Source organism: Lissotriton helveticus, chromosome 6 (assembly GCF_964261635.1).
Source record: "Lissotriton helveticus chromosome 6, aLisHel1.1, whole genome shotgun sequence".
NCBI lineage: Eukaryota > Metazoa > Chordata > Amphibia > Caudata > Salamandridae > Lissotriton > Lissotriton helveticus.
In genome coordinates, this window is record NC_136067.1 from 667,336,646 (window position 1) to 667,354,668 (window position 18,023).

General features: G+C 49.5%; 1 protein-coding gene across 3 annotated transcripts in view; it reads right to left on the reverse strand.

The window, feature by feature from the left end:
• IBTK (inhibitor of Bruton tyrosine kinase) overlaps positions 1-18,023 on the reverse strand; it is an 876,521-nt gene that overhangs the window by 184,676 nt on the left and 673,822 nt on the right. For all 3 annotated transcript variants that reach the window (XM_078648126.1, XM_078648125.1, XM_078648127.1), the window contains one exon: positions 7,592-7,684. In XM_078648126.1, the coding sequence (XP_078504252.1) occupies positions 7,592-7,684 (93 nt within the window). The remainder of the gene's footprint in view (positions 1-7,591; positions 7,685-18,023) is intronic.

The window sequence follows — 18,023 nt, forward strand, 5'->3', positions numbered from 1 at the left end:
AAAAGGCTTTCGACTCAGTGGAATGGCCTTTAATGCGCTTAGTACTGCAGCGGATGGGCCTAGGGCTGCCATTCCTTCAGATGTTAGGGGCTCTGTATAACGGCCCGCGGGCCAGGCTCAGACTCGGTAACTTGGTGACTGACTCCTTCCCCATCAGTAGAGGCACCAGACAGGGGTGCCCGCTTTCGCCCCTTTTATACGCCCTGGTTGCTGAACCGTTAGCCTGTGCACTTCGAGAGTATCATGGCAATGAAGGCATAGGCTTCCCCACATACAAGATTGTAGTGTGCATGTACGCTGACGACACTTTGCTGTATGTTCGAGACCCAGACAGCAATTTAACCTCGGTACTGATAGAGGTGGTCCGCTTCGGTGCCCTATCGGGCCTGAAAGTCAACTGGTCGAAGTCACTGGCTTTACCCTTAACCCCAATCACGCAGAATATTGAAATGGAATATTCACTGCAGTGGACTACAGACACAGTCAGGTATTTGGGTATACAACTCCACACTGATGCTGAGATATTATTTAGACAATGGAGTTAGGTCCTGGGACATACAGTGGGTTGGACCTTTAGAATAATGGGAAATAATGAAATACCCCCTGTATTGTTTCTTTTTAGCTCAACGCTTAAGTAGCACAAACTAGTTTAATATAGTTTATGCGGTATTATTTATTTATACCTTTTTATTTTGCTCTTTGTCAAAAATTTTAAATTCATTAATATCTGAGAACACATACTGTCACAAACAATTACATCACAGTTAACATCACAATTCAACATACATATTTACAATTACAAATTACATTTATATACAGCCAATAAATCGAATCAAATTGTCTTTTCAACAGACATTCATTAAGGCTAGAGTTATTCGATAACAATAGTGACAATGCCATGCAGCATTAACCTGAACAGTCCATTACTTATGAACCAATATCAGTAAATCAAAAATACATGAAAACAAAATCTATTTAAGTTTTTTTAGAACAGATACAATAACAAGAATTATTTGCTGAAGACCACAAATTAATTTCTGTGGCCTTAATGAATGTCTGTTGAAAAGACAATTTGAGCGTTGAGCTAAAAAGAAACAATACAGGGGGTATTTCATTATTTCCCATGAGATATTATTTAGAGCAAACTATGGCACTGCCTTCAGCAGGCTGGAAGAGGACGTTGAGGCTTGGTGTAGGCTCCCACTCTCCCTACTGGGGCGAATATCCATAATGAAAGTGGTTGTGCTGCCTAGATTATTGTTCCTATTTATGACGATTCCGATTTTGCTTCCCAAATCCTTCTTTCAACGACTAACACAACTTATGGTTAAACTTGCATGGGCAGGGAAACAGCCCCGGGCCATGTGGACACTAGTCACATTGCAAAACAACAGGTGATGGACAGAATGCAGAACAATGTCATACATTCACCCCAGTACAGAGATCTGGGCCTAGATCCATCGTTTTTTTGCACTCCACACCACCCCAGTTCAGACATGGCCATATGCAAATCAGCCTTGACCCTGTGCCTCGTGGGAACAGTCCAGCCCGAACTGCCAAGTCATGTCTTTCCTGGACTGGAATCAAGCATCCTAGGACCGGTTTCTGGCTATCAGCCGTCTTCAGCCAGAATAGCTTGACTCCAGTGGTGTGGATATCATGGGACTCACGCCTGAGCATACCCATCCCACTCGGGGTGACAAAATGCAAAACAACAGTTGATGGACAGAATGCAGAACAATGTCATACATTCACCCCAGTACAGAGATCTGGGCCAAAATCCATTGTTTTTTTGCACTCCACACCACCCCAGTTCAGACATGGCCATATGCAAATCAGCCTTGACCCTGTGCCTCATGGGACACTACTCGCATTACCTTATAGCATGGGAGGGCTCGGTGCCCCTGACTTGGAGCTTTATTATAGAGTGGCTCAGGCTGCGCACCTGCACACCTGGCTCCACGGCGATGGCGGTATTCCACATGTCTGCATGGAAACACTCTTTGCCAGACCTCTCTCGCTCCCGTCCACGATTTTCCAACCAGTGGATCGAAGAACTGGCATACTGGACTCAATCGCTGCAACCAATCATGCATGGCACAGTCTTTTGCAGCTGCAGGGGGGCGCCCTACTATACACCCCAATAATGCCGATAGACTGGGCTTGATGGCTGTCTCCCATCAAGGAGAAAGGAGTGATCCTCGCACTACAAAAAATTAACTTTAAAGCGGCAGGGGATCTGTTCCAGGACGGGGTAGCCAAAACATGGGAGCAAGCAACAACTAATAGCGCAGACGCACCTCTATTGACCCGCTTTCAGTTCCACAGAGTGCGTTGCGCTCTTTCAGCCCTGTTGGGCGAGGATATGGCCGAACCACCTGAAGTTCCGGAACTCACGTATGTCATTAAGGCCGAGACTCCCCAAAAACTACTGTCTAACCTATATAAGTTGTCTCAGGCGCATAGGGAGCGCACACACACGAAGGCGCGACTGGCATGGCAAACTGATTTACAGATAGTTATCGATGATGACATGGCGATACTGCTGTTCTAACACTAGGAAACTATCACTTAATGGCAGACATAGGCTGGTACACTTCAAGTTCCTCAACAGGGTGTATTACACGCCGGCACGGCTGCGCAGGTATGGCCTCCGTGACACTGCGGACTGTGAGAGATGTCACGCCCCAGACGCAGGCTTCCTGCACCTGGCATGGCAATGCCCAGGTGTATGGGATTTCTGGGACAAGATCTTCAATGAGATCAGCAACATAGTAGAAATAGATCTCACGCCTGATCCCGCGCTAGCGCTCCTAGGATACACTATGAAGCTACCCAGGGCCACACGGCGATTGGTAGAAATGAGACTGCTCATAGCTCGAAGGGTGGTGGCCTGCTGTTGGATGAGAGGCCCCGCGGCCAAACCTAAATGCTGGGCACATGATATGTTGTATTGCTGCACACAGTCCGAGAATTACAGCGAGTTGCTGCCTCCCACTAGTCGTCCGAAAAACTTTTGGGGGCTGTACCAGACATACCTGAATAGTAAAAGAGACACTCACACCACAGAGGATTAACGGGGACTCTAGATGGCAACCATGTGGAGGAGATCGATGCAATGGAGTGTAAGGCAGAGATTACTTCAGCACTATGTGATGTGGTTATTTACTGGGGGAGGGGTGTGGTGTAATCCATCGGCGTTCACGTTAGTGGACACATTACAATCGCTGCCTGCCCAGTTATGGGTTGTTGGGTAAATGGCTGTGTACTCACCTGAGAGGGGATTGTCGCATTGTTGCTCATACAGGATTTGTGACCAAAGTCGGATCAGAGGGAGGGGGGGTTGTTGAACTGTGATGTTTTACGTATTGCAAACCCAATAAAAATATTAACAAAAAAAAAACAACGCAGCTGAAGTACTTAGTCACTGGACAGTTGGAGTTTTGGGGTGAAAATGTTACAAAGACATTATTTTCTTGTATCTTTGTTTGGTAAGTATGTAGTTGACCGCTGCCCCTTTGGGGGGAGATTCGTGTACGTGCAGTACTGGTGCTGCTGTGCTGACTTCCACCGCCGCGGCGCTGCTCTGTCTGCACGCAACAGGTTGCACATCTTCCCCTAGACGTATATGGTTAAGCCCAGCACGTGCCCACGAGTTTGCTCTGGTCATGACGTAATAAAGCTAATTGACTCCTAGTTGGCTTTAGGTCCAATCTCGAAGCTTCAACTTTCGTTCTGACGTCAAGCGCGGTGGGCGGGGAACGTTTAGAATGGAATGGTGTGACTGGGTTGAACAGCAGAAACGTGGGATGGTTGTGGAGTTTTGTTGCCTGGGCTCCCTGACGTCAGGGGATGCCACGGGTCATCGCGACCCGCATTGACGCGAGCCCGAACAGATTGCCCCCGATAAGGTACCGTTCCTCAGTAGAACGGTGTAGCATAGACAGCATTACAATGCATCATTTTGAATGTTTCAATTCGTTTTTTGCTCCTACATAACTCATATAACTCTCGAATGAGAAGTAGAGGTTTCAACGTCTGTCTTGACACGTAACCTATCAAATGCTAACATTACTACATGGAAAGCTCATTGGAACAGTAGAAATACTAGAAACACACGATATTAGCGAAGTGCACTCCTCGCACGTTTTGGGTCAGAGGGCTTGTTCCGAGAACTATTTTATTTCTCAGTATAATGGCAACAGTTGCACTCAAGCCTCGGCATATTTTTTTTCTTTTTTTCTTGAAAAATTGTAGTTGAAATGGCATCAGTTACCACAGAAACGTTTTATCCGTGGTTGCCCTTCATTAGCGAGCGTTAGAAATCCCTAGAAGATGGTAACTAGCACTTGCTGCGCTCACTAACCCCAGTATTGTTTTCTGTAGCAGGTTTCAGTCACAAACTAATACTCACAAGCTCTGTCAAAGGCTGAATGTACGCTTGGTTGATGTCAACAGAGCTAAAGTACAACAGCTGATGGAGCAGCTGAATGCTTTTGTCATCTTGCCGCACCCCGTCAACACTTTTTGCCGCACCCCGTCAACACTTTTGCTGCACAGCCCTGCAGGGGTTGCAGCTGCTCTCCAATGCTTGGATCCCGCTGCTGCAGCCACGCCTCTCTTCCTCCCACTACTTTCAATGCCCTGAATCCAGAAACGATTCAGAAAAGGGGGTGGTGATGGACAGAGCATCTGAGTTAAACAGAACACTCATACCCAGTCAAAAGATCAGGGCTTGATCCATCACCGTTTTTTAGCTCACTGCACCATCCCAGTTCAGAACCTGGCTACATGCAAATTAGTCGGTCCCTGGCCCAGTGCATCATGGGAACAGGGCAGACCAAACTACCAAGCCAACTCTTTACTGGAAAGGAAACAAGCTTCCGGGGACCGGTTTCTGGCATTGCAGCCGTCTTCGGCCCGGCTTGCTTGAATCCTAATGGTGCAGTGAGCAAGGGACTCACATCTGAGCATACCCTGCCACTCCTATAGTGGCCAAAACGATTCAGAAAAGGGGGTGGTGATGGACAGAGCATCTGAGTTAAACAGAACACTCATACCCAGTCAAAAGATCAGGGCTTGATCCATCACCGTTTTTTAGCTCACTGCACCATCCCAGTTCAGAACCTGGCTACATGCAAATTAGTCTGTCCCTGGCCCAGTGCATCATGGGAACAGGGCAGACCAAACAACCAAGCCAATTCTTTACTGGAAAGGAAACAAGCTTCCGGGGACCGGTTTCTGGCATTGCAGCCGTCTTCAGCCCGGCTTGCTTGAATCCTAATGGTGCAGTGAGCAAGGGACTCACATCTGAGCATACCCTGCCACTCCTATAGTGGCCAAAACGATTCAGAAAAGGGGGTGGTGATGGACAGAGCATCTGATTTAAACAGAACATTCATACCCTGTCAAAAGATCAGGGTTTGATCCATCACCGTTTTTTAGCTCACTGCACCATCCCAGCTCAGAACCTGGCTATATGCAAATTAGTCTGACCCTGGCCCAGTGCATCATGGGAACAGGGCAGACCAAACTACCAAGCCAATTCTTTACTGGAAAGGAAACAAGCATCCGGGGACCGGTTTCTGGCATTGCAGCCGTCTTCGGCCCGGCTTGCTTGAATCCTGATGGTGCAGTGAGCAAGGGACTCATGTCTGAGCATACCCTGCCACTCCTATAGTGGCCAAAACGATTCAGAAAAGGGGGTGGTGATGGACAGAGCATCTGAGTTAAACAGAACATGTTTGGTCTGCCCTGTTCCCATGATGCACTGGGCCAGGGTCAGACTAATTTGCATATAGCCAGGTTCTGAGCTGGGATGGTGCAGTGAGCTAAAAAACGGTGATGGATCAAGCCCTGATCTTTTGACTGGGTATGAATGTTCTGTTTAACTCAGATGCTCTGTCCATCACCACCCCCTTTTCTGAATCCAGAAACGGCAGCAGTGTCTTGTGATCCAGTGCTGTCCTCTGCTGTCTCGATGTCCTGTCTTGCTAATATCAGTGCCTCTTATATGCAGTGTATGATACATGACCCTGTGAAAACGATTTTGGGTGTCTTCTAGTAAGCATGTAATGTTTGTTGGCCACTGTGTAGGAGCATCTCACGTAAATGTAAGATGGTGTGTTATGACATCTGATGCCATGTGTGTAGGCGTCAGATGGTGTGATTGTGTGTCTCGGATGGTTTGTTTGTATGTGTTTGATGGTGGGTTATGTGTGCTTTAGTATCCTGTCTGTACGTGGGTGTTGCACAATCATGTTTGTGGGTGAGCGCCCAATGAAGCATGTGTGGGTGTTTGATGATAGATGGTGTGATGACGTATTTGTCGGCACGAGATGCAGGGTGTGTATACAGCTAATGCACGTTTGGGTATCTCCTAGAAAATCTAACTGTGTCAATGGATACCTGATATGCTTATGTGCGACCAAAAACACAAGGAGACTTCCTTAATTCCCCCAGTTTGCAAAATGATTAGAGCCGTTTCCTACCATTAACCACATACTGTACAAAGACTGAGCTGGTGAGTAGTTCCCCAGCTTTCCAAAAGTCGATAGGCAGTTTTTTTCATTAGTTCCCTGAGCCCTTGGAGTCAGACCATTCCCACCTTGCACCAGAGGAGACACGTTTCTTCCCCCTTTGCTTTCCCAAAGATGGAGAGGAAGATTTGTTCAAACACTACATTTGTCCAAGTGCAGGTGGTGTTTCTCTCAATGTGTTGACCTGAATAAGCCAAAGCTTTTATTTATTATCCAAATACCACTGGAGAAGAAAATATTCAGTGTATAATTTGCTTGGTAAGGGCAGTAGGAGAGGTTTAGTACGATTCATTTTTGAACAATGGCATCCACATTTTTATGCAGTGGCAAAGAGATTCCCTTATAAACTATATATTAAAGTTACCAAGAGCAGTCAGCACTTAACATCCAGGGACAATATCTGCGTTTGTACCTGAACAGCCTCTGAATAAAACATACAGAGCCAGCCATGGGATAACGGCAGAGAAGTGTCACCAACTGGGCAAAAGTGGTGCTTTGTATAACTAGCGTTAGTCCCCTGCAAACCCCAGTATAACGAGCAGTTCGTAGGGGCCAGAGGAGTCATTTTGAAAAATATACGTTTAAAGTAAAGCAGAGTATCAGGCCTGACCTTTTAAACTCACAATTGTTAAAACCACGGAGAGGGGTAATATTTTAGCTGGGGAGTTAATGAATTCATTGTAGCTGGGCAGGAGAAAAAAAGATCTGGGTGTTCAGACTACTTTTTCAAGACTTAAAATTGATATGATCGTCGCTTCATTCTCAGAAGTGGCCATAGCCCTATTGTAACAGAAACTAGAGTAAGAGAAATATAAGAAAGTGTTGGAAATGTTCTAACCTAAATATCTCTGAGAAATGTTCAGTTAAGTTGTTTGAATATAATTATTAAACAAGCCAGTAAACTTTAACCAAGTACAGCTCTTAAGCTGACCAAAGCAACCAATATCGAGATTAATATTCTACTATAGGGAAAACATCTTCAAGTTGCTCAGATTTAAGAGTGAGTTCTCCACCAACATTAAATATTTGTAAAGCTTTTATTTTTTACTTACCCAGCGTTTGTTTTGGGCGTCGTTCCTTGCTTTTGCATACTCGCTTCAAGTTCCATGATGGCTCTTAGATCTAGAGCTGGAGGGCTGGATGGGCTGAAAGAAATATACATAATTCAAAACATATTTCCCAAAAACTCATCAGAATTGCGTTTATCAGACAGCGGGCATATTGTCAATAGTAAGATGTACTTTGCTAGATCTTTGAAGGAAACCTATCAAGGAGGACTATTTCAGCAACATCATTGTGTGCTTCATTGTTTCAGTGTGTAGCAGATCTTGTATTTTAATTCCTTATTAATTTTGTTGTGACCGATTCAAAAATACAACACAGATTTCACGTACTGGTCACTATACAAGGCAACACATTGACAACAACCACAATGCAAACCTCTGTTGAAGAAGCATAAAAGGAGACCCCAGAGGGGTCGAAAGTGATGAGAAGTAGATCAATAAGCAACTAGGTAAACATTTCAGGCAACAAAAATGGAAAATTATTGAAAATCAAATAAATGTGGAAGGGAAACATCTAATTGGAATGGAGCGGTCCTCTCACAGTGGGAAACAAGGTTAAGGACAAACCGACCCCAATCGCGAAGTTCACATTGGTGGTCCTCCAGGAACCTTTGACATGTTGTGGGCCTTTCCACCTCAGTCCTTTATAGGGGACGCATGGAGTGGGGGACGCCTATCCAGAGGGCTGAACAATATTGCGAGCTGGTATCTAGGGAGTCACTAAGGAAGTGAGGATTGAAAGTAGGGGATCTCTCATGTATTAGGGGTAAGGCAACGGATGTATTGTACCGCTGGGGTGAGTGGATTTCTATGTGCTGTCAGCCCTTGAGGAACAAGCCCCAGACTTCTTCAAAGGTCTGCAACTTCTCATTTAACTTGCAGATCAGTCTCACAAACAGTGTCATGTCATTGATGCTTTCCAGGTAGGACAGGAAAGAAGGGACGTGTTCATTTTACAATGGCGCAATATCGCCAATTTGGCCAGATCCAAAACGCTGCCGCAAGACTGGTCCTCAAACTGCCAAGACACTGCCACATTTCCCAGCACCTGCGCACACTCCACTGACTCCCCATCGAAGCTAGAGTCACCTTCAAGATGCTAACCCACACTAACAAGGCCCTCCACAACACCGAAACAGCATACCTGAACAGCCGACTCAAATTCCACGCACCCCAAAGGACCCTACGATCAGCCCAGCTCTCCTAAGCTGTGGTCCCCTGCACCAAAAAGACCAGATCGGGAGGCCACTCCTTCTCCTTCCGCGCAGCCAAAGCATGGAACGACCTTCCACTCCACCTCAGAGAGACATCAGTCCCCATCTCCGCAAGAAACCTCAAAACCTGGCTCTTCGACAGACCCCCTCCTTGATGGACTGCAACCTGTGACCCCCCCACCAACCACTCAAGTGCCTTGAGACCCTTACGGGTGAGTAGTCGCGCTTAACAAACAAACACACCTGAGAGCCCTCTATGCAAATGTTGCATCAGGGAGGGAAGGTCAGAAGTATTGTGTAGGACGACAAATCGGGCGGTTAACGGCTTAGTCACCCACAACTCCCTTTTCAGGTGGTCCCATATATGTGCTCAGAATTCCCTTAGCCTGGTGCATTCCCAGAATAAGTGGACTATGTTGCAATACCTTTCACCATATCTCCAACAGCAATAATGTGTACTGAGGTTGGTACTGCACAATTTCGCTAGAGACCAAAGCCAAAGGTGGAGGACTTTAAAATACCTTGAGTCACGCCTCTTGCAGCCCCTTATTATTATCAGCCAGGAAGGTTTGCCAGTCAAACTCCAGGAAATGCATGTTAAGACATGTATCCCACAAGGTGTGTTATGCTCTCGATGTCGCCAAGGAGAAACAAAGATCAATCCCTGTAGCGTATAATCCCTCTAAAGTTTTTCCAGGTATGGATGTATTGAGTAATGGGGGAGTTGGGTAGGTCAATATGCGTTCGCCCCAGGATGTGGAACAGAGCATGTCACAGTTGGGTAGATTTACGGAGCTTGGAGTGAGGGATGTCAAATTCTTGTCACAGGTCGGCAAATGTGTTTATAGAACCATTGGAGACAGTTGATATGACAAATGCCATGTTCAATCCAAATAGACCAGTGAACCCCTCCACACACACATTGCGATGGCTGCATTGAGCCATAATTCCATTTGGAGGGAACACAGCCCAGGAGCTTCAGGCTATGGGTTCTATGCCAGGTAAATTGTGGGCGTAGCAGATCTTAACGTAGAGGACTATCCAACTCAACAGTGCCCTATTCTGAACAGCCTTCCATTCCACCACTTCACAGCACTCCACAGAAAGTTGGTTGTCCACTTGATGATCCTTTATAGGATCTCTGAATAAGTTTAAAGCTCTTTTGGGGTCCAACCGATAGAGCCTCTCCTTCTCTTTCGAGTGGTGAGGGGGAGAAGAGAACACTGGTAGAGTGATGTATTGCCCAACATGGAAGGGAGTTACGACTTTTGGTAGAAGGACCAAATGAGTCCTCAGCACCAATTTGTCTGGAACAAACGTGGTGTAGAGCAGTTGTGCAGATAGTGCTTGCATTTCACTCACATGATAAGCTGATGTGATTGCAAAGAGAAAGACAAGGATCAAGGTAGGGGATGGAGCAAGTAGCTATACATAGGCACAAAGGGCGTACACATAAGGAAAGTCTCACCGCATCATCACAAATGCCTTGGGAGGGCATGTGTTTAAATACCTTTATAAATCTCATCACATCAGGTGATTTGAAAATGGACTGTTGGTCTAGCAAATGTAGAAAGACCAAAAGGGAAGACAAATAGACATTTTACATTGTCCACTGCAAAGCCTTGATGGCTGGAGACAAAACAAACAAAAGGACGAACAACAGCTTTGCCTGTAAGGGGTCTGTGCAAACATCATTGAGTGGCGGCAAGGACGACATCCAACCCCTCAGGGGATAATTCAAAAGCAGTTATTTGCCATCAATCAATTCTCATGCGTGGAGGAGAAAATTGCTGGGATTTTGGTGAAGGAACCTGCCCTGTTGCTGAGACAGGAGGTCCTCCCAAAGTGGTAGCCTGATTAGAGCACAGATGCTCTTCCTCAGGAGTTTCAGGTAGCACACTCTCCTGGACTAATCAAGTGGCTCCAGGATGACTAAGCTCCGATTGCTCTTAGTCTTCTTTAGAATTCAAACCTAAAAGAATGTGGCCGGAAGGAGTCCTGAGCCCTTTCTTCCAGCCCAACTAGAATGCGCCTCCTTTTGAGTGTTCTCAGCAAAAGAAATTTAACCAGGAAGAGCCCTGAGCCACTTGTGATCTGCCAGATGACACCTGCTCAGTTCATCCGCTCTGGCATTCAGGGACCCTGCCAGGTGGCTGGTGACTAGAAAGAAGTCCTGAAGCTCCAACCACCTTCAAAGATGAAAAGCTGCCAAGCACCTAAACAAAGACCTAAAGCCATACTGTCTGTTGTGGTACCACATGGCAGTAGTGTTTGGGAGAACCTTGTGATCTGCCAGATGACACCTGCTCAGTTCATCCGCTCTGGCATTCAGGGACCCTGCCAGATGGGTGGTGACTAGCAAGAAGTCCTGAAGCTCCAACCACCTCCAGAGATGCAAAGCTGCCAAACACCAGACCAAAGACCAAATGCCACACTGTCTGTTGTGGTACCACATGGCAGTAGTGTATGGGAGAACCTGGACCAGCCTTACCTTGATTGATGGCCAGAAGGCATTCAGAGCCAGAGGATGACCTACAGCTCCAGTAGACTGCTTTGGAGCCGGCCCTCTGCAGAAGTCCAGAGTCTGATAATCTCTACCCTCCTACAGGTGACCCTCACCAGCCCAAAAGTGATGTGCAAGCACCACTGTTAGCTCCAGCAGGAAAAATAAGAGAGGCATGGCAGAGGACAAACTGCAGTCAGTCAGCTATGACTGAGACCTGGATGCTGATAGCTGGACTCATTGCTGCAGATGTAAAGCCCTGAGCTCCATAATATCCCTAAATGTCTCAATGAATGGAAGCCTCTGAGGAAATCAGGTGGAACTCATTTATGGGAAAACTCAAACGCCATTGTTGTCAGGTGGTCCATGACTCACTGTGGCAATTCTGCCTTCAAAAGCCGGTCATCGAGGTACAGAAATACAGGGCCACCTGGCCACCAAAGATGGGCAGCAACCACCACTATCACTTTTGTGAAAAGCCATGGAGAACTGGTGTAACTGAAAGTGAGCACGGGCGCTGGTGTGGCCGAAATTGAATATGGCAAATGGAAAATACTTCTGGCCCACCATGAACCCCAAGTAACACCTGTGAGATTGCAGGACAGATAAAGGAAAATACACATCTTGCAAGTTCAAAGATACCATCAATTTTCCAAGATACAGAATCTGGGCCAGCATGAGCATTTTGAATTTGTTCTTCAGAAATGTTTTTAAGAGAGACCGGTTCAAGACCGGTTGAGGCTTCATCCTTTGTTGGGACTAGGAAATACCAAGAATAACAACCCTCACCTTTCTCAGTGTTCTGTACCCTTTCTATAGCACCTTTAGATAGCAACCGAAGCACCTCCTGTTGCAACATGGACATGTGCTTGTCCGAAACTAGTTTTGGTGTGGGAGGAATGGTGGGTGAGGAGGAGAGAAAAAGCAGGACATACAATTTGCAAGACGTAATGAATTGTCAACCCAGGAGAGTGCTGGATTATGCCACCCACAGGTTTGGGCATGCGTTGCTGAGGGCAAACTAAATCAATATGTGGTCCATTGTAGAATAGGAGGTGGAGCCAAGGAAAACGCACGTCTATCTTTAAAGCATTACAAAGCAGAGTCCACCTTCTCTCCAAAGATACGAGATCCATCAAAAAGCATGTAAATTAGCAAAGCCTATACATCACTGGGGAACCCATTAGACCAAGGCATGTCTACAAAGGACAACACTGGTACCAACTGCCCTGCAAGGGAAATCTATGGCATTCAGACCTGAGTAAGTACTTGGCCAAGTCATGCTCATCATGAATCATCTGGGGAAAAGAGGACTTGGAACTGTGATCAAGATCGCACTCTTCACGTCCCAAAGGGCACCTGTGTATCAGAACAACAGACAGACTGAGTTTACAGATCATTGCCAGCTGGCAAAGAAGACATACATATGCCAAAGATGTCAATCCCTGTTTACAGGTGTGCTAGAATATGGTTTCAACTAGGTATTCATCAGAGTATCTGTGAGGGCATTAAGTAAAAGACATAATGATCAGATGTTGCTGGTCTAGGCTGCAGAGCTTCAGTTAAAACATTTGTTTTAGTCTGAGTGGAGGGCAGCAGTAATTCTAATACTTTAGCTGGCCTCTGAACCACCGCGGCAAGTGAAAGACTCTTCAGTTACTGGCACATGTGGCAAGTCAAGCTCTGTTTAAGAAGAGGTAGTAAGCCCACTGGTGTTTCTGTACATAAAAAGTATAAGGCATAATTTGTTTGATGCTAGGGGAGCAAGCCACCCACCTCACCATCATCATTAAAATGTTTGGGTGTACTCCAACTTACTAAGAAACTTTGAGTGGGAAGTGGAATGGTCGCACAAGTTACTACTTGTGTAACGATATATCTGTAAGAGACATTAGTTAGTGATAGATTACTTACCTTAGAATATCCCCAGGCGTCAGACTGGATCCGGAAATTTTTGCGTAGCAATACCCCTGCGCGTCGGTAGACGTCGTCCATGGCTCCGCGTCCGTCGTCGGCGTCGTTAGCGCCGGAATGACGTCGTCGGAGTACTTAGACGCCGCCCATGCACGCTGACGTCAGTTCTGATACACAGCTTTTCCGCGCCAGATACGCAGAGCCATGATAGAACCAACACTGGTGCCAAGAAACTAGGGCCCTGCAAGGGGATGACCTTAACCCTAGATATCGGTTCGCAGAAAGGGGAGGATTGGTGGGTCGGTAAGGAATCTATCACTAACTAATGTCTCTTACAGATATATCGTTACACAAGTAGTAACTTGTGCATCTGAAAGAGACACGTTAGTGATAGATTCCTTACCTAAGAATAGATACCCCAGCAATACCAACCCCGGTGTTGGGTCTGCGAACCAATAATCACACCAGAAAGCCCTGGAGGACGGAACGGCCAAAGAAGCCATCCCTCAGGACTTGACTGTCCAGGCAGTAGTGTCGTGCCAACGTGTGCAACGAGGCCCACGTAGCTGCCTGGCAAATGTCCTGCAAGGGCACTCCCCGGCCAGGGCAGTTGTAGTCGCCGTGGCCCGAGTGGAATGAGCCCTCAATCCAACAGGGGGCTCCTTCTTAGCCATGGAGTAACATGCCTGGATACACAAGATGATCCACCGGGAGATGGTCCGCTTGTGTACCGCCTTCCCCTTCTTAGCGCCCACGTAACCAACAAAGAGTTGGTCATCCACCCGGAACTGGCGTGTGCGATCCAAGTAAAATGAGAGCGCACGTTTTAAGTCCAGACGGTGGAGCCGCTCTTCCTCTTTAGAGGGATGCGGAGGCAGAAAGAAGGTTGGCAAGGTGATGGACTGCCCGATGTGGAAGGCTGAGACAACCTTGGGCAGGAAAGAGGGCTTGGTACGCAACACAACCTTGTCCGGATGGACAGAAAGGAAAGGTGGAGTACAAGAGAGGGCCTGGAGCTCACTCACTCTCCTGGCAGAGGTGATGGCAACCAGGAAAGCAGTCTACAGAGTCAGAAGGCGAAGAGGACAGTTGTGAAGTGGCTCAAAGGGAGCGCACATCAGGAAAGTAAGAACAAGGTTCAAGTCCCACTGGGGCATCACGAAGGGAACAGGAGGGAACATGTGTGTGATGCCCTTAAGAAATCTATTTACAATAGGGGACTTGAACAGAGAAGGCTGATCAGGCAGCCTCAAGAAGGCAGAAAGGGCAGAAAGGTAGCCCTTGACAGTGCCCAGAGCAGAGCCCTGCTGGGCAAGAGACAGAAGAAAGAGGAGAACCTCAGAAAGGGGGGCAGAGAGTGGGTCCACAGCCTTTGCTGTGCACAATGCCACAAATCTGTTCCACCTGCAGGTGTATACCGACTTTGTGGAGGGACGCCTGGCTGCCAGAATGACATTACAGACTTCGGGAGGCAAGTCAAATGGCCTCAACTGTCGCCGCTCAATCTCCAAGCTTGTAGGTGGAGACTGGACAGGTTCGGGTGGAGGACCGTCCCCTGCTGCTGCGACAGAAGGTCCTCCCGAAGAGGCAGGCGAATCGGGGGATCGACTGACATGCTGAGTAGCTCGGGATACCAGTATCTTCATGCCCAGTCCGGAGCCACAAGGATAACCTGGGCCCGGTCGCGCCTGATCTTCTTCAGCACTCTGGGCAGAAGTGGTATAGGCGGAAAGGCGTACAATAGACCGCAACTCCACTCGCGACGAAAAGCGTCTCCGAGCGAGCGCCGCCTTGGAAATTCCAACGCGCAGAACTGATGACATTGCGCGTTCTCTTCGGTGGCGAATAGATCTAACCAAGGCTCTCCCCACTGCTGAAAGAGGCCTTGCGCCACGTCCGAGCTCAGACGCCATTCGTGATCCATCATGCACCGACAGCTGAGTTCGTCCGCCCTGGCATTCAGAGAACCTGCCAGGTGTTGAACCACCAGGGTCACGCCCTGACGTTCCAGCCACTGCCAGAGGCGCAGAGCCTCCTGGCATAGGGTCCACGACCCCACCCCGCCCTGTTTGTTGCAGTACCACATGGCGGTGGTGTTGTCCGTGAACACCTGCACTACACTCCCCCGGACAGAGGGGAGGAATGCCTTCAGTGCTAGACGAATCACCCGTAACTCCAACAGGTTGATGTGGAGCCGGGCCTCCGCCGGAGACCAGAGTCCTCAGATCTCCGCCTCTCCCATGTGGCCACCCCAGCCCTGGAGGGACGCGTCCATCACAACTACGTGCTCCGGGTGGGGTAGGGAGAAGGATCTGCCACTGACCCAATCGCGGTCCGGGAGCCACCACTGCAACTGTCTTGCAGTGCCCTCCGAGATCAAGACATGGTCGGACAAGTTGCCCTGATGCTGGGCCCACTGAAACTTCAGGTCCCACTGTAGAGCCCGCATCCGCCACCTGGCGTGACGCACCAGAAGGATGCAGGACGCCATCAGTCCCAGCAGCCGCAGCATCAACCTGACCGAGACTCGGGATAAAGGCTGGAAGATTGGAATCAGAGCCTGAATATCCCGAACCCGCTGTTCGGGGGGGTAAACCTGAAACTGCGCCGAGTCCAGAACCGCTCCGATGAAGAGGAGCTTCTGAGAGGGACACAGGTGCGACTTCGGCACATTGATGGAGAACCCCAGCAAGTGCAGGAGGACGGCCGTAGTCTGGAGGTGGCTGACGACTGTCTGGGGCGAGCCCGCCTTCAACAACCAGTCATCGAGGTAGGGGAAGACTGACACCCCTAACCTGTGCAGATGAGCTGCGACCACCGCCATCACCTTCGTGAACACCCGTGGAAGGCCGGTAAGGCCGAAGGGGAGCACGGTAAATTGAAAGTGCTCGTGGCCTACCGTGAACCGCAGGTAACGCCGGTGGGCCGGAAGGACAGGATGTGAAAGTAAGCGTCCTGCAAGTCCAACGCTACCATCCAGTCTCCGGGGTCCAGGGCAGCTAAGACCTGAGCCAAAGTCAGCATCTGGAACTTCTCTTGTCGGAGGAAGCCGTTGACGTTGCGTAGGTCCAAGATAGGGCGCAGGCCCCCTTGCCTTTCTTGGGCACCACAAAGTAGTGGGAGTAACATCCACACCCTACTTCTGGCCCAGGAACGCGCTCGATGGCCCCCTTGGCCAAGAGGGCCGCGACTTCCTCTTGCAGAAGTTGCAAGTGATCCCCCGACACGCGGTGGAATTGCGGTGGCTTGGCTGGAGGGGTCGCCTTGAAGGGGAGGGAGTAGCCCCATCGGACGATTTGCAGCACTCACCTGTCCGACGTGACAGTGCGCCAGTGGGAGTGGTGATGGCGAACCCTGCCTCCCACAGGCGTCACATGGGCCTGAAAACTCGGAAGGTTTAGAGGCAGGTGCTGTGGAGGGAGGTGTGGACTGGCCTCGCCGTTGACCCCGACCGCCGCCACGGCGGTTTCCACGGCCGCCACCGCGCTGATGGACATTCTGCGGTGCGTGGCTGGCAGCACGTGTGGGGACGCCCCTTCCGTGGCCACGAAAGGAGCGAAAGGCACCCGATTGCTGGCGCGTGGCCGAAAGGCCTAAGGACTTGGCCGTAGCCCTGGAGTCCTTAAAGCGCTCCAGCGAATGGTCTACCTTGTCGCCAAAAAGGCAACGGCCATCGAACGGCATGTCCAGAAGAGTGGCCTGGACATCGGCCAAAAAATTGGCGGACCTCAACCAGGCGTGGCGCCTAACCGCCACCGTCGTTGCCATCGCCCTGCCCAGTGAGTCCGTGGTATCCAGCCCACACTGGATAGAGTATCGCGCCGCATCTCGACCTTCCACAAGGGCTTGGGCGAGTTTAGCCCGGACCTCCTCCGGGCATTGTGGCAGCACGTCTGCGACCGTGTCCCACAGGGTGTGGGTGTAGCGGCCCAAGAGACACGTGGTATTGACAGACCGCAGTCCCAAACTCAGGGACGAGAACACCTTCTTTCCGAACTGTTCATATCTCTTGGATTCCCGATCGGGCGGGGCCGTCGGGAATGCGGTCTGGGAAGTGGAGGCCTGGATAACCAGGCTCTCGGGGGTGGGATGGGAGGACAAAAAGCAAGGGTCGCCCGGAGCAGGGCGGTAGGGTCTGGCCACGTTCCTATCCACAGGCGGACCTGTGGCGGGCTTGGACCAAGTGCCCACAAGAACGTCACATAAGGCTCCATTAAACGGCAGCAGAGGCTCACTGGAGCTTGCCTGCGGTTTAAGAACCTCAGTGAGGAGGTTAGTCCTCACGGCCGCGACGGGGAGCTCAAGGCCTAAGGCCTTGGCTGCCCTTGTCAACACTACGCTGTAAGCAGCCCCCTCCTCCGTAGCCACGGTATGAGGGGAGACAAATCTAGTGTCTGGCGAGGTGTCAATACCACTGGCCTCCCCAAGCTCATATGTCCAGTCCTCTTGAGACTGGCACTCCTGTGCCAGAGGGTCCTCAGACCCCTCCCAATTGCCTCCGGCACCAGTCTCCTGTAACTCAGGGTCAACAGACTGGACCTCCTCATGGAAATAAAAACCTCCAAAAGCCGTCGGAAGCGGCGCCCAGCGGCGCCAGAGTCGGACCGAAGGGAAGATTGGGGACGGCGTCCTTAATGGGCGCCGGGGGAAGACACCCTCGGGGCCGGCGCCGGTGAGGTCGTGAGGTCAACCGGCGACGACCTGGATACGGAAGCGGATCCGGTGAGGTCCTGCGGCGCCGGGACGGAAGTCGCTGGCGGCGCCGGGGCCGAAGCACCCGGCGGCGTCG